The 24214-nt window shown below is 38.5% G+C and overlaps 1 protein-coding gene across 5 annotated transcripts in view; it reads right to left on the bottom strand.

The window, feature by feature from the left end:
* Positions 1 to 24214, bottom strand: part of ROBO1 (roundabout guidance receptor 1) — a 795752-nt gene that overhangs the window by 30199 nt on the left and 741339 nt on the right. For 4 of the 5 annotated variants that reach the window (XM_077342365.1, XM_077342367.1, XM_077342366.1 and 1 more), the window contains 5 exons: positions 16547 to 16744; positions 13089 to 13115; positions 10825 to 10867; positions 3171 to 3325; positions 1707 to 2039 (listed from right to left, as the gene is read on the bottom strand). In XM_077342365.1, coding sequence (XP_077198480.1) covers positions 1707 to 2039; positions 3171 to 3325; positions 10825 to 10867; positions 13089 to 13115; positions 16547 to 16744 — 756 coding nt within the window. The remainder of the gene's footprint in view (positions 1 to 1706; positions 2040 to 3170; positions 3326 to 10824; positions 10868 to 13088; positions 13116 to 16546; positions 16745 to 24214) is intronic. The other variant, XM_077342368.1, reaches the window with a different exon arrangement.

Here is a 24214-nt window from a genome sequence, read left to right as displayed (position 1 = left end):
ATGCACAAATATAAATACAAAGAAGTCTAAATATTTTTAAAATGATTAATCAGAAAGAATCAATTTAATTCTAGATTTCAAAATACAGTTTTGAAATAAAAAGACATGTGGGAAAAAATGAAAGGCAAAAATATAATTAAAACGATACGATTGCTATATTAAACAGCTGTACAGTCATGTCAGATTTCTGTGGCCTCTGAACTATTCTGGGGATAAGTAGGTCATCCAGTAAATAAATTGAATCAACCTTTTGTAATGGAACATGTCCTTTAACTTTCTCATATCACTAGGTGGCCATCTGAGCTACAACAATATGATCACAACGTTTAAAGTTAGAGCAGGTCCAGCTCCTATGGATAGAATTTTGCAGAATAAAGCAAGGTACATGGTAGCCTGAAGGATGAGTAAGAAATCACATAACTTCTTTTCTGTATCTAACATTAAACTAGATAGATATGCCCTTAGAAAGCACATTCTGATTTTGAAACCAACGTTGAAATTGATTCATTTTTAGCTTATGGATCCTGTGCTTTTGAAAAGAACAAATTTTAAGTCCAAAAATGTTAAGATGGTGAATGTGATGCTAACATTTATCTGCTTCCATCTTCAGTATCTGCTACAATAATATTTTCCATTTTTTATATGTACATTCATATATTTATAAAGATGTGTACATTAAATTACCATTCATTCACCACGAAAAGATTGGGCTGACCTGTTTAAAATGTGAGTGTGATGGTTGTACTTTGAACCATCTTTATAAAGTAAGGATACAGTCTCAGTCCCAATCATTAATTTGTTATTATTAAATTTAAATTAAGCCCGAACACATATGAAATATGTTTTATTTGGCTCTCTTTTAAGATGCAGCTACTTATTTATTTGGCTAAATTTGATCTTCAAAGATTAATATAGTACTAATTAACTATTTTGACACTGTTAATTGGGAATTTATCCTTATCCATGGTTCCTCTATATATTTGTGAAATAGCCTGGGGGTTGGAACATATCCGGCTGTCCAAGTTGGAATAGGGCCAATCAGAGTGCAGCCAGGAAAGCTGGTTGCACCCTGATTGGCCCTGCCCCTGCAGCTCCCATCCTCTGTCCCTGGACTCTAGCCTCTTTGCTCTCAGATGTGCCTCAGTGCCTGGAACCAGCAGCAGGTAAGAGGAGAGGACCCTGGACAAAGGGTTGTGGTGGAGGGCTTGCTAACGAGGGCCTCTTGGCCTGCTAAGCAGGGCTTGCTAACAAGGGCCTCTTGGCCTGCTAGGCTGGGGCTGCTAATGAGGGCTTCTTGGCCTGCTAAGCAGGACCTGCTAATGACAGCCTCCCGGCCTGCAGACTACCTGTTAAGGAGCTCTGTCCCAGGCCTGCTAATGAGCTGACCAACCCCCCAGCCACCCCATTTGATCCAGCTGCAAGCTGTGGCCCCAAACCACCTTAAGCTGCCTGGCTGGTTGCCAGGGGAGGGGAACCTTTCAAAGCCCATTTTTAGGAATGGGCTTTGAAGCTAGTATATCTGTAAAGGCATTTAGATTGCACCACAGTGCTTGGTCTATTGTGGCAAATTTTATACTCCAGTTAACTATCCTGAGATGCTAAAAATATATGCAGTGCTTTTCTGCTTATACCACTGCGAACCTCAAACTCAAGTCCTAAGGATTTTCCAATGCACAGGAGAGGCGAAACAATACTGGGTGATTTACCTTTGTTTAGTTTGTTTTGCTCCATAATGTTGTACTGTACTGGTGCAACTTCTTGCTTCTGTGGTCCAGAAGGCTTCCAATGTTTTTCATTCAAATCTCCACTGCCGCTGTTAACATTGCTGATGTTTGACTGGATGAGTTGAGTGGTGGCATAAGGTGTAGGCTGCCCTGGTTGGCTGACAAACCTTCCATCTTTTAGATTGGGGCTATTGAAGGTTTTCATCTCGTTGATTTTGTTGCTTAGATCCACATCTCCATAAACTGTTGACTCAGGCAGCATTAGGTTTGTCTGCTTGTTCTCCACCTGATTGTTGTAATTTGCTATACAATCAGCTAACCACAGCAGGAAGGGAAAGGAAGAAGATTGTGTTCAGTTATAACACCTATTTTATGCCAGTAAAAACATCTTGTGCACAAATATGTGATTTGATTTTTAAATCAGAAATAGATTTGTAGCTGAAATAAATAGAAAAATCAGAATCCTAAACAGTATAAAGAAACAATTCATGGTTCTAAAACAAGGAACAAATATCTGTATGGAAAACAGGTTCCCATTCTCTTCATATCTATTTCTCTTTCCAGGTAGGTTATAGCCAAAAAAAAACAGTTAAAATTTCCGATGGCAAATCTGCTCATAGATATTAAATACACAACCACTGGTTGTTTTCAGTGAAAGGAAATGAAAGTCTATTGCACATCTGCCAAAATTAGGAAGTATCCAATTATGTTACAATAAGCACACAGAAATGTTTGTTCCTATATGCAGCAGCTCATGAAAACTGCAAAATAGAAAAAAAATTGAAGTTTGGTAGTCAATAGTTTTTAAGACATGTCTGGATATCTGCTGTCAATTTAAATATTGCATGGCATTCAAGATCAGATTTTAATAAGCCCTCATCAATGCACCCAGAAAAGCTGATAGTACTATCATAAGCAAAATTACAGCATTCTAATCCCTGATTCAATGGACTTGGAAGGGTGGAGAACATCTTAGGATAAATCCTTCATTATTTCCCATGTTTATCATGGAGTGAAGAATTCTCCAACACATATTTCAATTCTAATCTGTCAAAAGGAAGAGGCTACTATCAGAGGGAGACTTGAACAGAACGAATGAATAAGCAGGAAGCAATAAAAGCCAAGGAGCCTCTTGTGGCGCAGAGTGGTAAGGCAGCCGTCTGAAAGCTCTGACCATGAGCAATCCCAGCAGCCGGCTCAAGGTTGACTCAGCCTTCCATCCTTCCAAGGTCGGTAAAATGAGTACCCAGCTTGCTGGGGGGTAAACGGTAATGACTGGGGAAGGCACTGGCAAACCACCCCGTATTGAGTCTGCCATGAAAACGCTGGAGGGCGTCACCCCAAGGGTCAGACATGACTCGGTGCTTGCACAGGGGATACCTTTACCTTTACCTTTAATAAAAGCCAAATTTAAAGAAAAAGACTTGATAAAGACTAATAAACTACCTGGTCGACTATATGTGGTGAGGTTGCTATCACTGTTTCCATTGCCTGATGTACAGCAGCTGATAGAGCAGTCATTGTGATTGTTCCCAGTGTTGGGCCACGTGTCTGCAAGCCATGGCTGAGAAGCAGGTTCATTGATGTTTAAAAGACCTGGCCTTAAAAAAGAATTACTTTGATCAAAAGTTGCATCTATAAAAATACTTGCCCATAATTTAAAAGTCAGCAGTTCCCACACCCAATCTATAGCCATACTATGTACATTTTTTCCTATATAACATGCAAGTATCCAACATTCATCTTTGCCCTGTTAGCTAAAATTCTGGCTTATCTCTCACCATAACTACTGCAATCTTCCCACTTGCTCTTCCTTGTCACAGCTTAGCCTCTATCAGAACTTCACCAACAGATTCTTCTATTCCCCCTACCACTCTATGGCTTTGTTCCACATATGTCAGCCTTATTGTATTATTATATCCATCTCCTTGAACTTTGTTCTGCCAGTTGCACCACTTTCAGCCACTTTCTGCTCTTTTAGCCAACTTTTACCATACTCTTTGCTGTACCTTTAACCTGGAAGTTCAACCTATATCTCTTGCAGCAATGCTGTATCTTAAAATCTCTCCTCAAAACTTTTTCTATGAAGCCTTTTGTCAGCCCATCTACCTGGAATTCCTCACTTCCAAAATGCAGACCCTTTACTCCAATTCAAGACATGACATCTCTGGATTTGGCTATTCAGTGGTCATGAGAATTTTATGGCATTCTAAGTAAGCTATGTTGTTTCCTTGTCTTCCCTTGACTGTTACTGTTGTTGCAAGCTCAGTGAACCAGAGTACTGTCATTTTTGTTCCCTCTTTGAATGAAGTGGCAATATATATACTTGAACTATTTTGATTAAACAAATATAAACTTAGCAAATATAAACTTATATTTATATAAATTTAGTAAATATAAACTTGGTCAAGTATAAACTTAGCAAAAGTCTCCCTAGAAGTCATATTACCCTTATGTGGAACATGATTGCCCTAATCATAGTGGAAAGAGAGGTGCAATTGCTTATTAAGTGGTGATGGAAAGGCAAGTTCTGTCATAATAGTTTCACATCTGCCTCATGAAGATTTAACACTGGGAGACCTAGAGTCAATTAAATAACTAAGCTATGTTGATTCCATAGCACAATTCAATTGAATGTATCCAAAAATATTCCTTTGGGCATAAAACAACTGTTGGCTACAGTTACATAAAAATAACAGTACACCCAGAACAGCATTAGGTTTATATGAACCTAAAATCTACTCTCCACTTTTTAAGGCTTCATATGCAACTTATCAAAAAAGTAAACTAGGGCCCATTCCGCATACATTGGTAATGTACTTTCAATGCATTTTAGAAGTAGACTTTCCTATTTTGCATGGGAAAATCCAGCTGCAAAAGCACATTGAAAGTGCATTAGCCAACATGTGCAGAATGGGCCCAAGAGAGAGAATCTTCTGGGAAAGCTAAGTAAATACTTAAAGCTATTGTGAATAATACAGGATTTACAGAAACAAGAAATAATGGAAGGGCAAGAATACAGTGGTCATTTCCGCTTGGAGGAGTAAAACACGAGTGGCTTCCTGCTGGCAATCTTGGGATGGTAAAACTCATGTTTGCAGCTATCCTCACAGGGAGACTCCCCGGGTTTTCCCTCTGCCCTGTCAAGGCTTTTTGCCTCCTGATGAGGCTGCAAGGGAAAACAAGTCGAACTTTTCCCTCTGCTCCTTGGCTTGTCAATCACAGCAATCCATCAATCACAACACAGCAGCTCTCGTGGACTGAAACGTTCTCCCCAGGAACCAGGAAATCTCTGAACTGGCACTCAACCAGGGACAGACTGCTTCTCTACCTCAGCGGCTAAATCAATTATACCAAGTTATATCTGCTCCTGGATATTGTGGAGGAAAGGTAAGGTCACCACAGCTCAATTATGCATGATACAGAGGGAAAAAAGCACCCAAAATCAAAATGGAAATAGCATTAAGTGTAGATGGGGGGGGGATTTGGACTGGGGGTAGATAAAAAGCCCAGTACAGACTTTGCTCTGGACAGGTAAATGAAGCCCAAAAATACATTTTGTGCTAATGGTAGGCTTAAAAACAAAGTGCACACATGGCTGAATGATCAGGAGAGAGCTGCTCGATTGCCCATCCCCCTTTCCTAGCTCATTTCCCACCTCCAAAAAACAAAAACAGGGCGGTGTTTTGCCTGCCTGATCCCAAGAAGACCATGGACACTTTTAAAGGAGATTTTATTTCACCTTGGATAATGTAGGTTTGAGGTCCCACTGCAACACAGACTGCAGCACTTTAAAAAAAAATTCAAAGCAGCAAATTGAGAGGATAGGGTGGGACAAAGCTGCTGAGACTATCGCATGTTTCCCCCTCCATACATTCTTATTCCTGGTTGCTCACTGGTGGCTCACCAGTGGTTCACAGGATTTAGGATGGTAAATCCAGTTTTCTGGATTCCCAAAACTGCAATTTAAAAATGGCCACATTGTGATCCAGCTATCATACAGCCCCGTATGTTGGTGACTTCATGTGGAGGGGGATATATGTGCCACCAACATCCCAAGGCTGTCCAGGAACATGTTCTTCATGCGGAAGTGGCCTGTAAATTATTAAGTAGAAATGGCAGAAATTGATGATAGTTATAACTTAAAATGTAAACAGCAAAACCAGTAGTCATCAGTACTCAAAAAAAGACAGTCACAGTCAGTAGATTTAATAAAGCGTAAAACCTAAAATATGTTAATCTGCTTACACTTCTGAATAGGAGTTTCATCAAGAGCTCTTTGCAAAAGACTATGACAAAAGTTTAAATAGGACATCCAGAATGGTACTTCAAAAATGTCTCCAGCATGTACACTCTTTTCAATGTAATATAACTGTTTTGTATGCATCAGATCTTCAGGGTAGGACTTGAAACAATGAACATGATGAGAGATGCATTTCTCTGAAATGTCTTAAATGTGAAGTGAATGCTCTTATATAAACTCATGAGAAATGGCTTACTAAAAACAAACCACTTTCCACCCCCCCAGTCTACAAGAATCTCAGTTTATAGTGAAGTAAATAAAAATTTCCACAGTATAGCAGAGAGAAATCTTTAAAATAGAACTTGAAAGAATACCTTTCCTGACCCCACAGCTAGCAAGCATATACTGCATAAGACAGTATACCATTTATTTTTCTTTATGCCACCACACACTGTGGCATTTTAGACTTAAGGTTATGGTTATGTACAAAGACTATGTCATGTCTTAATTTTCTTTCCTGAAGACACTACAATTTACTTATAGCAATCATATAATGACAATGTCAAAGTACAGGGACAGCAGGAAGAGCATGATTTCATAAACATATCACAAAGCACCAGTTCTAGAATAGAAGGGAGAACATGTAGAAGGCACAGAAATGTGATGAGAGATAGTAGATAATAGTTTACCCAGGGAGGAAAAAACAGACAGACATCTGGTACTACATGAAATGTATTTTTCAACTGAGAAAATTTTGTAGATAATAGTAGAAAAGGAAGAAGTCCCAGTTTCCTATGGATAAGAAGTATTCCCTTACAATGAAGATCTGAACGATGAAAACAGCATTTCCAAAAAAAAAAAAAAGACAGAGCATACTTTTACTAATTGCTACTGTCTTTCTGCTCGTAAATCTAGTTGGGAAGTTTGAGCTTGACATTCCTGTAAATGCTATGTTATACTAAGATAGCATCATTGACACTGTAAATACAACACTGAATAAACTAGAAATTTGACAGATTTCTTGGCCTCAAGTAAAGATATTACAAATTATCTTTTATCCTACACTATGGTTAATCTCTGGGTTGGTGTAATTTCTAATAAGCTATAAGAGGTATAATCAAAAGGTTCTAATCTTCAACCATATGATTATGATCAATGAGAAAAACCCAACAATAGTTTTTGGGACTAGGAAATCTGGGGCAAAGGTGAATCCCTACAAGAGATTAGTCAATGCTATAGTAAGAATTATAGATTGATATGACATGCATGAGTATATTAATTATTACACCCAATAAAACTATTCTGATTTTATTGTCACAGAATCATTGAGTTGGAAGGGGAAATACAGGTCATCTAGTCCAATCCACTGCTCAATATACAATCTGCCAAAAGTATCTCTGAGAAGTCTTTGTCCAGCTAATGGTCGTGAGGGGGAGCTCACCCCCCCTAGGCAGCTGATTCCACTGCCAAACTACTTTTACTGTAAAAAAAAAATTCCCCTATCCTAATTGTAACATTAATGTAAAAAATCCTTAACAACCAGCCGATACCTTTCTACCAATAATTTAAACACTATGAAGCCTATCCTTTTCTACCACCAGAACAAGCTCATTTCAACCTCTCTAGACTGAATATTTCCAAGTCTCTCAGCTTTTCTTAGTAGGGTTTGGTCTCCAGGCCCAGATCATTCTTGAAGCTCTCTTCTGCACACAAGTTAGGCATCCAGAACTGCACACAATACTCCAGATGGAGCCTGACCAATGCAACATACATTCTCTTGTGATTTGGATGTTAATACACCCTTAAACTACATTTTTCTTGACACTGTATCATACTGACTGATACAGTCCACCTATATCAGAAGATATGTTAAAACACGCTACTATCCAGAAGTGTATCCCCATTCCAGTACGTGTACTTCTCACTTTGGTTACCCAGATGTAGAAATCTGCACCTATCCTTGTTGACCTGCATCTTGTTCACATCCTCTCACTTTTTCTGTGTTCAGATTTAATGAGTATCCCTACACCCGCTCATCCAGATAATTTATAAAAACATTGTAAAGTACTAGGCTCAGAACTGAACCCTGTGACAGCCCACAGGGAACCTCCTTCAAATAAGATGAAATACCACTGACAATTATTCTTTGTGTGTGGTTGACCATCCACTTAACTATTCTGCAATCCAGTCTGCAGTCCTCCAGTTTACCCATCAGAACATCATACGAACCCTGTCATGTATACAACATGAATAGCATTTCCATGATCTAGTAAGTTTGTCATTCAATCAAAGAAGGAAATGATGTTGGCCCACCAGGATCTTATTATCAAATTATTCTTTGGTTGCTGCTTGCGTTGTTGTCCCAAATGGATGCACAGTCAAGTGTACAACCAAAACCTGCAGCTTCTAGGAATGCCAGATAGTTGATGGAAGCTTTTCTTTGATATGTTTAGACTAATCTAATGTGACATGGGGCCAAATTGTAAAGTGGCTCCTTCTGTATGTATATTATCTGTATCCCATGATCACAATTTCCTTGGCTTTGCTTTATGTTCAATCAAAATTGTCTTCAGTTGTAAAGTCCCCCCCCCCCAGATGTTTTGCAATTCCATTTACATCACGTTCACTTGCTGTTCCAAAGTGGATACAGGGTCAGAGACGTGTGGCATGTGACTGATGGGGAAGCTTCCGTAGCCAAATACAAGGATAAAGCCAGCAGAAGCACACAGACATTTTATGGCAGGGCTAAGTATGAATCCGAAGTACTATAAAAAGTAAGCACAAGGACACTTTGTTTCAGAAGGTAGCCATGTTGTTCCACTGTAGACCAGCTGAATATGAGTTCAGTTTGAGCTTTTGAAGAGTCAAAACTCCATCAGATATTAGATATGGGATAGTGCAGAACAATACCTCTTTGCTTTTTTTCCCCAGAGGGACTCTTGTTCATATGTAGCAATGACCTTCACTCACCAAATGAATGCTAGGAGTGCTAGTGAACAGCCCTGCACAATAGCAGTTACAATGCTAACTGCATGGAATTTGGTTTTTGTTCACTGTGTACATGACATGATTCTGTTGTAACATAATATTTGTCATTCGAGTTTTTATTTAGACTTTAAAAAAATCAGAAGACCTCAATGTTCATTAATCCCAGCATTCTGTGCAATGTACCTTCTCTTGCTTTGTCAACTCATCCATTCTTCAAAGTAAAACTACCTCAGTCTTGAATCTTCATTCATTTTCATAGGGCAAACCCAATATCTAGTATTATGAGGCAGGGAGGAAATTTTCTAACCACTGTCATGCATAACTTTGCTTACAGCTATAATGCCAGCCTTCTCTTGCCCTTTTTCCTAATGTAAACCCTCCCCCCGATACTTTAGTCCTCCCTGATAGGACAGGCACTGTAACTCCAATAGTTTTCGTGGCCCTTTTCTGTGCCTCTTCCGGTTCTTCAGTACCCCTTTCGAAATAGAGTAATGTAAGCTATATCCCCATTGAGGCTGCTCCAGGACATTACTCTGGCAGTTTTATTCTCAGCCCCTTTTAAAATAAACCCTATATATGGAATCTGCATTTTAAAACATTGCCACTGTGTTAGAGTCAGTGTTTAAACATCTTTTTCCAGTATCACTTGTACTTGCATTGATCTTCATCTGCTATTTCACTGCTCAGTCACCAAACCTGGAGAGATCCTTTAAGAATTCCTCTTTATCTTCTAGTATTCTAACCATCCTAAACTATTGGGTGTCATACACAAATATTGTTGTCTTAGTGTTTACCTCCAGTTTCAGTCATTTATGAGTAAACTATATTTTATCTTGCTCTGAGTTTCTGCCATATATATTTTGCAATATTCTGGAATGCCCATAAAGGTGAATGAATGAATGAGCAAATTAAATAGCACGGGACCAAATGCTATACTGCTCATCTGTCTCCACTGTAAAACGCAATTCCATCAGAAATACCAGAGGTGGATAACACTCTTTGGCCTAGAGAGTCACTGCCAGTCATAGCAGAAATACATATTGTGCTACATTGACCAGTGAACCCCCAAATGCTGCTTTCACTTAAGGAACAGTTCTTCAGTGATGCTGGAGTTTTCTTACTTTAGGTGCATAACTTGGCCCTAAAAAGCAGTTGTAAAGGCCTGATACAGACTGAGAACACACTGCTTAGAAATAGATGTTAGGTTCCCTCCCTTCACCCATGTCCTGATCAGAAATCATTGTACCACAGAATTTATTAAACCCTAGTAGCTGATGGCACAAAGCACATACCTTACTACTTTCATTACCTGAGCTCAAAGCATCTGGTGAAGGGCCTAATTTCTAAACTATGACCAAAATTAGATCTGAGGACTAACATTCTTCTTCTGCAGCATCACAGCCCCAACTCCTAATGATTCCCTCCATGGCTGCTTTATAAAGAACAGATTAATGTAACTCCACTGATTTCTGTAGTTTGACCCTAAAGCTGCAATGAAACACAAGAGGTAATTGCATGTGAAGAGTTTTGGTTAATTACCTCCGGTTTTAGTTACAACCTGAATATAGAAATGGAATGGTTTGACAAAATGAACTCGCCTTCTCTCGACTTTTTGCAGCTGCAGTATAAGCATGCTTTCTTACTGACACTTGTTTTTTCCTTTACTCTCTTTACTATATTTTTGTAGCCTTAAAGGCCACAATTCACCTACCCACTTTCAAACCAACAAAATGTAGTTTGAAGTTAAAGTGCTCCCTCTGCTGTTTTGATTTTTGAAATGCACTTTTGCCCATAACCTTAAAGTAGCAAGCCTGTAACATTGCGGTTCGTTCTATTATGAAAGTGGTAGGAGACCAGAAAAGCACTTACCTTCCTCCACTGCTAACGGCTTCTCCTCCTCTTTGATATGTTACTAAAATACAAAATAAATATAGTACAAGGGTTAAATAAATTCTTTGAATCTCGCTCATTGGATTTTTGAAAGACAAATAGGAAAAAAGCCACTTTGTTAACTTACTGGCACCAAATAACATATTGTTTTAACAGCAGTTTCTAGTAAAACACATCCAGTGATCACATATGTACTTGGTATACAAACATTCACCTCACACAGTAAAAATCAAAGATTGTTTATAGACAAAAAAATTTTCAATGCTTGCTTTCTTTTTGACACAATACATTGTTGCACCTTGCAGACCAATTGGTCTGTAGTTTCCAAATATATTTAAATAAACTTGATATAATTTACAGTGCAGTCCTAAACAGAGTTAGACCCTTCTAACATCATTGGGTTTAAAAGAGTGTAACTCAGCTTAAGAATGCGTTGTTATACCACCATCAGGTTAAGCAAAGGGTTAAGTAGATTAGCCTTCATGCAAACTACATTGAATTCCACAGCTATGCATTTCCCAAAGTAGGAATGTGTTTTAAAAGGCAGCCAAATTCTGCTCCTTAGAAGAACTCCAAATTGGGGGTCTGCAAGAGAGAGATAACTGCTTGCAGCGATTACAATAACAGGATTAAAATGTAGCAGCCAATAGCACACAGGCCTTTTGCTGAATTTGTTGCTTACCATTTAAACTCAGTGGAACTAAACCAGTGGGAGTCTGAATCATGGAAAATAAGAATTTTAAAAATACACCCTACATTTGAAGCCATCTATCAAATCTTTCTGTTGTGCTGCTGTTACATGCCTAGTCTGATTCAAATATTTTAGTCTCCACAATTTGGAAGATTTTCCTCCTGTAAAATATCCGACTCTTTAGGCCTGCATGTAAAATTTAAGCTTGTGAATGATCTTAATAAAACTCATAATGTGCTTAAATTTATGCATACCTATTTTCCCAAAGAGTTCAAAAACAGAATTTGAAAGTGATGAACCCATGAAAGTGTTGAACAATAATACCCTACAGGTTAAAGATTAAAATTAGGTTAGAAAATACTACAAAGTGCAAAAATAGCCACTTCAAAGGCTCGCAAAGATTTTCAATAACCATTCTAACATGTTCTTTTTGATGAATTTCAAACAGCTGGCACTTCTCAGACACAAAAGTATGATTCCCAACAAAAGAACCATATCAATTAGTAACATACAGTACATTACTGAAGCACTAGGTAATAAACAACTAATATTTAATAATGTGGACGTGCTTTCTAATAGTGTTTTTTGACATTGCAATAAACCCTAGAGATGTGTGATATTCAATGCTCAAGATTTTGGATTCATTAGCACTGCTAAATAAGAGTAACCACCAAACATTCTTTTTATGTACGTAGGGGGTCTGTTCAGTAAATGCACATGTTAGCAACTGATGATTCATATATATTAAGGTGACCAGATTGTCCCACTTTTGGAGGGACATCTGGGGGTACCTGGCAAATTGTATTTATATTGATATGCAAAAATAGTATTGTTATATATATATATATATATATATATATATATATATATATATATATATATATATATATATATATATATACATACTATTTTTGCATTCTATGAGTTCTGTGAAACTTTTTGTTGCTCCATATGGACCTAATTTTTAATCAAGCCCCCCCCCCCCAGTCAATGGTGCCCCACTTTACCAATGTTAAAATCTGGTCACCTTATTATATATCATAGTGAAATTAATACATGAAATAGGCTGTTTTTTACATATATGCTACCCAACTTCTCAGGGGAAAAGGTTCAGCACAGAGCAAGACTAAGGAATAGCAACTCAGAACTTTCTCATTCTATTACAGGCCAAGCCATGTTTCACTTAGATTAATTATCAGGGAATGCCTCCTCCTTTTATTCAGAACTTCAATAGTCCATTGTGCAAGAGCAAGATATTAGTGGGCACCTTTGCCATAATTTGGGTCTAACCAAATGACTAAAAACAACCATGCTATATATTGACATGACAGACTATAGGATGTCATGCAGCTTTCTAAATGATAGAATTTTATGGTTGAGTTAGCAATGTTAAATCCATGATATGGATAAAAGAACACTAAAAATATTACACCTTAAATAACAATATTTACTACCGTATAACGTTGTGCCTGGTTATATGAAGGAAAAAGAAAGAGCATCACAGTATCACAGGCACATGCCAAACTGTCAAGGGAAAAGTGCAAATATATACCTGTTGGTGTGAAGGTAAAGGACGGGACTGAAAAATCAAACACAATAACAACTGGTTATTAAGCTGAAGAGAGGAAGTGAGACCATACAACATTAGTATAAATCAAAGCAGCAACAGAACATAAAGCTAGGATAAATATGTTCAGACATAGTGATATGTGAATAAAACAAAAATTGTAATTTAAAGGGTGTCTTGTCTCTATAGACAGCATTTCTGAGGAAGAGTGCCATTCTAGTATACTGTGCTCTTGAGGAAATAGAGTGTGGCTTAGCCTCTGAATGACCTTCACTTTAGCGCCTTATGTTTTACACCAAATCCATGTATAAACAAAAAGCCTATACTATTTAATCATTTAAAACAAAGACTAATAGGTATTTTTGCATGTATAAGTGCATTGCCTGTCTGTTTTCTTCATCACGTCAACTAAATGCTGGTAAAATGTGCCAATATAGGCACTTAATAATCAGCAATTATTAGAAGCATCTGAAGAACTATAAAATGTTTTTTAACCATCCTTGCACCCTGAAGTGTCTTACATGTTGCCATAGCAACAGCCCAATGTTATAGCATTCTTTAAATTTCTTACAAAGTAGATGCATACAAAAGATAATTTTAAAAAATTCTCCAGGTTTTGTTTAAAGATTACTTAGTTATTTTCAACTATTAACTTTACCTACAGTAATCCATCTAAAAGTCACAGCCCTTACATTTAAACAGAAAAGGTTCAGAATAAAATAATTCTTCCCAATAAGCCTTCATTCTTAGAGGCTCCATAGAACTTAATTGAATCAATAAGACCTGTAATCATATAGCAGACCCCCAGAGTAACATTTACTCCATTTTTTTTACAGCACTCATTTCCTTTTCTGTGGAACAATAGAGTATATTTCCTGCACTGCTAATAGGAAGAAGGAATCCATGGAAAGCCTCTCAATTCTGAGCAAAACAAAGACATATGAGAAAAGCAGCACAAAAGCTATGAAATGTGTTTTAACCATGGAATTCAGGCTAGCAGCCCTGCCACAAAGGATAATGGAATGCTTGAGATGCTCCAATGGCTTCTGCTTCTTCTTTTTTTGCTGTGCACAGGTCTGATGTGTGTGTGTGTGTGTGTGTGTGTGTGTATAGGCTAGGGCCCTTAAGTCCCTAAGGTATCAGGAAAACCTAATGCAGAACATGCTGCATGTGGGTCATTCCTTATCAAACCACGTTAGTTTCAGAAATATTGTACAGAACAAAAATGAAGGCCTCCAAAACAATTTCCAAATTCAAGCAGCCTTTTATTTGTAGTAAGGGTGATGTTTTTTTTAATCTCCACGTCCTATTTTGATTTCTTTCTGCTAGTTCCTTTCTTGTAGCCAAAGGAATTTAGTGACATTAAGAAACAATATAGTAATAAAGTGTGTACACGTGCTCATACACACAAACACACAAGATGCATTTAAAAGAAGTGCTACAAAGGGAAGAATAAAGCACCCCCACACTAAACTGCAAATCACAAGGACACAGGAAAATATGAAACTTCCTCATCATTTTTTTCTTTGACGTAAACATTCAACATCATTTTGTTTGTAAGGGACGAAGTGAATTCTTTGTAACTTGCACAGCCACCTAATCATCAAAGGTTATTTTAATAAATGCTTACCATGCTCTCTGATATTTATGTGTGAATACAGAAAGGTTTTAACAGTTGTCAAAGCCTCAAGCCAGAAGCCCAACAAAGAAAAAAAAAAGAATTAATGAAGTTTCCTGTTCCTCAGCTTTTGTGCTGACAGATTATCTTATGATTTCCATTTCCTTGCAGATTATGCTTTCCTTTCAAGTGTATTTGATAACTAAACTGCATGTAGAACTTTATACTTTTTTTTTTACATATTTGGAACTACTGAACATTTTACAAAGCATTACCTTCAGAATGCAAGACCAGTAAATGAATTTAGATGTTATGAGAGTATTTTTTAAATTTCATGCTGTAAGTTCAGCTGCATTTCCATCCAACATGACAGTATTAGTCTAGCAGAAATTTGAATAAAAGAATGCATAGCAACATACAATTAGTAGAGCTAGAAGAAAAAATACTTGATTGAAGTACCATAAAGCAAAAAAAAGGGGGGGGGCTTGGAAGAAAAACAACCAACACCAATCAACCAACACCAATCAATACCCATAGAAGCCATCATACCACAACTTGTAAGATTTCTAAGACTCTGATTCTTGGAAGACTATTAATTTATTTACTGATGCTAAGAATAATCTTCATCTAGTCAACAACTACACTCTTTTCAACTATTCCTGTTTGGGGAAGTGGTAATTTTATATATTTTGTAGCCCCAGCAGATAGTGCACATGTAGGTCATATGAATCTCATTTTTGTACAGTACAGCAGTGGTCCCCAACCCCTGGTCCGGGGACTAGTGCCAGTCTGTAGATCAGTTGGTACCGGGCTGCGGCTCCTCCTTGTCCTGCTGCCTCAGGGGCTGCCCTGCCGCTCTGCTGCCGGCTCACCTTTGATGCTCTCCAGCGGCCTCCATGGCTGGGGCTCCCCCTGCTGCTGGCAAGAGCCCCCCAGTGGGTGGCGGGAAGTCAGGGACACTGGCGGGAAAGCAAGTGGAGCAGGGACTCAGGCAGCAATGATGTCCCTTGGCAAAAGACTACCCCCTCCCCGGGCCTCAGTAAAATTGTCAATCACTGACCGGTCCCCGGTGATAAAAAGGTTGGGGACCACTGCAGTATAGTACTGAGCCATGAGACTTAATCTTGCCATGGATTAAGGGCAACTGGGTCCATCTCATCTATTTCGCACTGATTGCACTTGGCTGTGGTTGGGCAAGCTGATGGAACATAAATCCACACACTGCTCAAGCACTGTAGAAGGCTGAAAAATATGTAAGAATTATATCTGCCATTAAAATAGGGTTAACAGGGCCCTTTGGCCTAATAAGTCCCCCTGCTGTGGACAACAAAATATGGAACAAAATAACCAAACCTGTGTATACTAGTTAGGAACATAATATGAAATGGCTTAAGTTGCTTCTCATATAAAAACAGAAGTGCTAGTTTAGACCTGAAAAATCTTTAACTCTCTGGACTTCCTCTGATCACAGTACTGTATTTTTTGCTCGCTGGCATCATATATCCAATAAGGTGAGAGTTTCTTTGAAGTTACTGTCTATATATTTCAGATTGAGTGTGATTGAACAGAGAAACAACCTGGATATCTCTTGTTTAGTAATAAAAAATTATTCTTGAAACTATGCCAAAATCTAAGAACTTTTGTAAGATTAATTTGAGCTGGTTTATGGTTAAGCCAGAAGAAGGTCCAAGTAATTTAACATTTAAAAAACAAAATAAAAAAAACATTTACTGTTATCAGCCTTCTATCTTAAGATAGAGGAAGACCATTCTTTAAAAAGAACAGCACAAATACTTCAAACTTTTAGAAGGACACAATAAAATACCTTTTCTAATACCAGCATAAGTAGTAGCAAGTCCACTTCGCTTCTTTCGGTGGCGGTACAACCAAATGCTGAAAACCATCAGGATAATCCAACAGGCAGCACCAATTCCAGCAATAAAAGCTGGCTGTTTTACAACATCTGAAATCTGCTGGGCTAAACTGACTTGATCTTCTGGAGACACAGGGTTCCCATGAGAATCTGAAAGAGAGGAGGGAAACCAGTTCTGATGTTATTGTGTGCTTATATTGGCCTCAACCATATGCCTGGCGGAATGGCACTTTTTTGCAGGCCCCTTGGAACTTCAACAGGACACAGGAACTTCTATAAGGCACCTTCGAACTTCGACAGGACCCAGATATAGAAGTGGGCTTCTAAAGTAGCACCATGTTTCTGACATAAAACAATAATAATGGGAAGACATTTCCAGATCAGACTTCTGTAACTTGCTCTATGCAAGCCTACTGTTGTCTTTGACCTGGAAATTGTAGCTGGTGCAAAATATGGCTTCAAGGGTCCTAACTAGGTCATCTTGGAGGGCCCATATCCATATTGTGTTGTGGCAGCTGCATTGGTTACCGGCTTGCTTCTGGATCAAGTTCAAGGTATCGGTTTTGAACTTTAAGGCCATATGCAGCCTGGGTCCTATCTATCTGAGGGACTACTTATGCTTATGTACTCCGAAGGGCTCTTTGTTCTGTGGGTATGAATTTGCTGGTTGTCTCAGGCCCCGAAGGCATTCGCTTGGCCTCGACCAGGGCCAGGGCTAGGGCTTTTTCGGCCATGGCCCCAACCTGGTGGAATGAGCTCCCGAAAGAGCTAAGGGCCCTGACAGATCTCTCTGGGCTCTGCAGGGCCTGCAAGATGCAGTTCTTCCACCAAGCATTTGGTTGAGGCCAGAGTGGTGATTGGAGTTATCAAACTGTGGATCCCACCATATTTTCTTAAAGATCAGGACCTCCAGCTCCCATCACTTAGGACCCATAGGCTGGAACTACAGGGCTGAGCTTTAGAAGAGTTTAGATGGGCTAGAGAATCTGACTATGACACCATCTGTTTCTTGTTTTGTATAAGGGTTTTAGAGGGTTTTATATTGTAATTTTATCTGTAAACCACCACGAAATGGTATTCCCGAGAGTGACGGTATAGAAATTGAAATAAAAATAAATGAACCTAAAATAGTAACACAGCAGAAATGGATGGTAAGTTGATAAAAGAGCAAAAACATTGTAATAAACTCAATGAGTTTTCCAATTGTTTTCACAATACAACTTCCATTACCACCTGAGCTGATGTTGAAACTGCTCATTTCCAACAAAACCTGGAAAGACATAGGGGAATCTCAGGAAAATCTGACAATGTGCATTATTTCAGTCTTGTAACAATAAACAACATTGGGTCTTTAGAACATGCATCTTCTAAAGAACACTAGTTTTATAAAAAAGACTTTTAAAAACACAAATCACAGTTAGGATACTGTTCACAGTACTTTTCTTTTTCCCTTCCACAGAAGACCAGGATTGTATTCTATAGAAAATCAAGGCTGAATACCCATTTGAAAGCAATAAGTACTTTTACTGGTGAATGAGCATTTTATTTCATGTCACAGATGCTTTCATCTTCTGTGATCCTAGAAAGCACCTCGTAATTCAATAAGCAAGCTAATTCTTTTTTATTTTGCCCATTTAGAACATTCCAGATTCAAAAATGTCATGCCTATTTATGTAAGGTTATATTCAGTTGCATTGAATTGTATGAGCAGGGAAAAACAGAAGGAAGAAAAAACATCCATATAGACAGATGGGATTAACTGTATAAAGTGTGGTGTGACTAATTAATGTAAACTGCCATTTTACATCTTATTTGCTATCTAGTAGCAGCTGAGGCCATACTAAAATATGGAAAATAGTGCTACTCTAATGTTACAAAAATCAGATAGATTTCTCTTCCATGAAAACCATACTTCCACATTATAAATCTATTTGTGCGTGCGTGCGTGCACGTCTGTGTGTATGTATGTATGTATGTATGTATGTATGTATGTATGTATGTATGTATGTATGTATGTATGTATGTATGCATTTATTTACTGTCCCATTAAAACTTCTTAACTTATCATAGAAAAAAACAATATTATGTAAAATTAGAGAAATAAGGAGTGTTGTCTAAGGCAAATATAGTAGTGTCATTAAACACAATCACACTTTTTATTATGTGCAGAGATCATGCGGTGACTGTCTCAAGAGCGTAGAGTGCAATAGAACTCCTTGAACTCTTACTGCTCTAATGGCTGATATTATAAGATGCTGTTTGTGAACTAATCAGCATGGGAGCAATGATTTCATTCAGTGAGCCACTTCAGGTATTTGCATGCTTTCATAGTTGTTAATACAGAAGGAGTGCATGAATACACATTCTCTGTGGACACAAGGGAAAAAAATTACCCAGATTAGTTTTACCTGTGCTTTTAAGGTACAGTAGAATATTCATGTGCTTTACTCATTAGTAAAAAGCTCAGAACATTGTGATTGTAACCCACAGCTACGCCAGCATAATCTTTATACACAAAGAACTTTTTTGTATACAGTTTAACAGTAACAACTAAATGGCTTATGGTGGGAAGAGCCTTGCCTAAACAGAAAATATACTGTATATCAGAGGTAGTCAACCTGTGGTCCTTCAGATGTCCATGGACTACAATTCCCATGAGCCCCTGCCAAGAGCGTTTGCTGGCAAGGCCTCATGGGAATTTTAGTCCATGAACATCTGGAGGACCACAGGTTGACTACCCCTGCTGTATATCATATACCAAGGGCTTTTAGGCAATTTATGATTTGGGATTATTAGGGATTCTGCTGGACAATTTATATAGCTATATAAATTGGGTGGGGGTTATAATTCTGTATCACCATCTTTTAATGATCAGTGTTTAATGTTAATTTGTAATGGGTTTTATCGTTTTATTGTGAACTGCCGCAAGTCCAAATGGAATGTGGTGGTATATAAATACAAAAATAAATGAATAAATTTGCATTAATTTATTTATTGCCATACAGAGATGGGTATATTCACATTACAGCACTAATATGGCAGATGTAAAAAAACAAAATAATAACCAAGTACTGCTGCAGCCTCCCTGCAGTAACCCTAGACTGGCTCTGCACTGTACAATGCAGGGTTATGGCTTTAAACACACACAAAAATTAGGGAGTACAGATACTAGCAGTTGCTGACACATCACCACGAAAGGCATGTTAATTAGTTTATAAATCACATCTCATAATGGAAGCTGCTAGAGCAATAAAAGTTCAAGGAGAGTTGTTTGTATTAATTTCAGTTCAGATGTCCATGGCATGAATAATACACTTAACTTTCATACTAACTTGAGTGAACCATATCATAAATGCATTATGTATTTATGCAGGTTAATGTGTTTGTAAGAAATGCTAACTTTTGTGTGCTGGAAAAAAATATGTGCCTCAAAGTCTATCACTTGTATGAGACCTATTGGAGGAGCTTCAGGAAAACAGTATAGGCCATCAGTTACTTAATTCTTTAACTGCTGTTCTCTATGGGTACGTCGAGTCATATATAATATTAGCAATGAGTATGTTGTATTTTGGAAAGATGTACAATCTCTTCCGGAGATTGAGCACAACCTACTCTTGTTGTTTGCCAACAAAAGAAACAGCACCATTTAGCTAGCCCTTGCAACAGTAACTGGACCCCCACTTTCTCAATGTTAACTATTAATTTCTATACTCTCATCACAGACACATGAAAGATTATGTTTGTTTATTTTTTTAAAAATGTCCGATGGACTTTCTGGTCAAAAATGACATCCCACAGATACCTATTTTGAAGAATATACAGGGGTAAGGAGTATTACATAGTGATAATTAACTGATTGGCAAATACATAGAAGAAGTGCCTATAAGGCGATTGTAATGGTTAGAGAGTCATACTCCTAACCTGGAAGAGCCAGGTTTGAATTAGGGGTGTTCATTTTGCTAGGTAATAATAATAATAATAATAATAATAATAATAATAATAATAATAATAATAATAATAATAATAATAATAATAATAATAATAATAATAGAACTGATGCTGAATTGATTCAGCTTTTGGCTTGGGTTCCTGAATCACTACTTGAAAAACTGGGGACCAGCCCCCCCCATATCCAAACTAATCCGGCAGAGAGACTTCCCCCCCCAGATCAGCTGTTTCTTGGCCCATGTGGGAGGAGGGAGTGGGTCATAAAAAGGTAAAGGTAAAGGTATCCCCCGTGCAAGCACCGAGTCATGTCTGACCCTTGGGGTGACGCCCTCCAGCGTTTTCATGGCAGACTCAATACGGGGTGGTTTGCCAGTGCCTTCCCCAGTCATTACCGTTTACCCCCCAGCAGGCTGGGTACTCATTTTACCGACCTCGGAAGGATGGAAGGCTGAGTCAACCTTGAGCCGGCTGCTGGGATTGAACTCCCAGCCTCATGGGCAAAGCTTTCAGATGGCTGCCTTACCACTCTGCGCCACAAGAGGCTCTGTATAAGTGGGTCATACAGCCTGACAAACAGCTGGTCCAAATACTGTTGTATTTTTTTTTTGTACATCCCAAATTTAAATTTCCAGTGACCTTGGGAGCGAGTGGTAGTGTTTCACTCTTGATTCAAGATACACACTACAAACAACCAGACAGGGTAAGAAAATGAAGTTCTGTGACTTTCCCAATATGAGAAAGAAAGTAAGTCAGTATATTCAAAACTTCTTCTATTACTTAACCAGATCTGTATGTTCTCTTCTGTCGATGGAATAAGACTCCTCCCATCACCTCTTAGCCACTAATTCCAGAAATTATTAGTGTCATCCTAAGCAGGTCAGTTCAGAATCCTATTAAATAGGATATGGGTGTTACTACATCACTTCTAGGTACAATTTGGAGGTATCAGTGGGTGGTCTAGCAATTGCCAAAAACGCTATAATAAAAATGCAGAACTTGCAGCAATTTTCGGAAGTACCAGAAGTGACATACTGGCGCAGTATCTCCCATCATTGCAATATACATAATATTTGTAATCATATCCTCCAGATTTGCTCATTTCCTCTCATTGATGCTTGTATTATTCTCTTTTCATAAACTTTCTTCTATTTGAGTGCTGTATGTTTGCCTTACACCATCCAGCCTCAAAGAAGCACTTAATCACCAAATTAAAATATCTTTATTGTTGGTGTTTATGAGAGCTAATTGGTCTGTGAAAAGTACATCAAAGAACCACTCCCTTGAACATTTTGCTTTCAACTATGGTACAATTCAAACTAGGTTTCTAATCACTATTTATTAAGTACATTTTTATCCAGTCTATCTTCTAATGTAGTGATCCCCACATGTGGTCCTTCGACTAATTGGAGGTGGGCCCCGAAGGACGCCTTCTGCCCCCCCCCGACCTTTACTTCATCCCCCCCGGCCCTTAACAACACACTTCAGGTGTCATTGTCTCCCATCACTCCCATATGGGACTATCTCGTTGCAGGGAAACAAGCTCAGGGTTCCCATTGATTTGTCATTGTCATGAGTTAAAATTTCCATGAAAATAAAATGTTCCTTATGTTCATTGTTGTGGCGTGTCTGTATCTTATTTTGAAGGGATGTTTAAACATTACCATAGTGATCAGAGAGCATTAGGGCAGTGGTTGAGAGTAGAGGAGTAAACTACCCCCCCCCCCACCAGGCCTCAGTAAAAGGCATTGAGTGGTCCCTGGCGTTGAGTGGTCCCCGGTGGTAAAAAGGTTGGGGACCACTGTTCTAATGAACTTAGATTTTTAGTCATGAATCTCCCATTCTCTATTCTCACAATAACCTTGTGAAGTAAGTTCAGCTGTGAGACATGACTCCCTGTCACTGTCACATGGGCCCGGTGAGTTCAGCCTTACTCGCAAAGCTGAGGGCAGCAAAAGACTCAGCAAAGGTCTCCCTTACATGTTATTCACTATACAACAACTCTGATATATGGTCCTTGGACAAGTATACTACTGTTTCGCCTACAATACAATTATAACTCACTTATCTGGCTACAGCATAATCAGCCATTTTTCCTTCATCAGTCACACTTAGGGATGACTGATCACTGCTTTTAAATCCGAGCCAATTCTGTTTCTTATCCACCATGCAAACCAGGGTATAAAGCACTCATAGTACTCAGCCAATCCCAAGAACCTTTGAAAGGCCTTTTTATCCCTTGGAGAAACCCACTGTGCAAAGGCCTGCTCTTTAGCTTCCATAGACCTTATCAACACCTTCCCACCTTGAAACTCTAGGTATAGCAAATGTGTGAGAACCATTTTACATTTAATTGAGTTGAATGTTAGGCCCGCTTCCCATAGCCGTCTCCCTTAGTACTGAACAGAGGGTTGGATTAGATGGCCTGTATGGCCCTTTTGACTGTATTAGAACCACAGTATCTGCTAATGTTTGGGCTCATTGCATAGGAGCCAGTGCCAACCCACGTATGAGAAAAGAGCTGAATATTTTTCTAACATAATAAGATCTACTACCTGCTCATTAACCTTTATTAACACTGTGAGATGTGAGATGGATTCCATCTGCCACTGGCAAACCCAATAAGTGTCTTTGAAAATGTTTAATGTATTCAGAATAATGGCTTTATTTTGTAGTTGGTTTCTTCATTTCTTGGGAGTGAGGCAACCAACTATTGTGCAGGAACCATTAGGTATAGTGTTAAGATCAGTGCCTATAGGGCCTTGCATTCATCCAGCTGCAGTAGCCACTCATTCAAAAGTGTTCAAGTAGGTTATTCCTAGTGGAATAACCAGGTTTTCTATTCCAGCTTCCAGCTGGTCTAACCTGGTCCTACAATTGCTATTGGGCTTTTTGATGTGCCAACAAAACTCTTGCTTGCTCTATTTATGGATGCACGTTCAGCTAAATCTTAGCCTTTTCAGTATTTTCTGGCTTTTTTCCCCAGCTGGATATAGATTGGGGCTGAATTTCAGCTATTTTCAGCCCATAAAATCCTGAAAATATTGGGGATTTGTTGGGATTGCCAGATAGTCAAAGGGCATTTAAAGATATTGCAGTCCTTTAAATGACTTCTGTATGAACTCACCAGTTGGAGAATGCATTTAAAGGCTTTGTAGTCCCTTTAAATTCCTTTTCCAACTGGTAATTTCACCCAGAAGTCATTTAAAGGGACTACAAAGTCTTTAAATGCTTTTGGAGTTCACTTGCAGCTAGGATGATTCTTAAACACCCTTCCCCCTCCACTGAAACTAATGGAGGAAGGGGATACCTTCTTTGTGTGCTCATAGAATTGGACCACCCCAGTCCAATATTTTTGATAAGGGGGGGGGAGAGGATTGAGGAGATACAGCAGCAGTTATGTTACAAATCTGGTGCCTATATCCCAGCCCCAGATATCCTTGATCAATTCTCCATTAAACCTTTTGAGGACCATTAACTGCAATGGTCTCCAGAGGGTATAATGGAGCTGAAAAAAAAATCAGGATTCACAAATATTTACCAAAGGCAAATACCATACTGGTATAGGGATTCAGGAATATAAGGTAAAAAAACCAAATTTGAAAAATACCCTTTCTGCATACCACTAACTCCATTGCTATTGGAATGTTTCAGTAGAGGTTGAGGAAGCCACTC

Source organism: Paroedura picta, chromosome 6, assembly GCF_049243985.1.
Source record: "Paroedura picta isolate Pp20150507F chromosome 6, Ppicta_v3.0, whole genome shotgun sequence".
Classification (NCBI taxonomy): domain Eukaryota; kingdom Metazoa; phylum Chordata; class Lepidosauria; order Squamata; family Gekkonidae; genus Paroedura; species Paroedura picta.
This window is presented reverse-complemented; position numbering and strand designations above follow the sequence as displayed.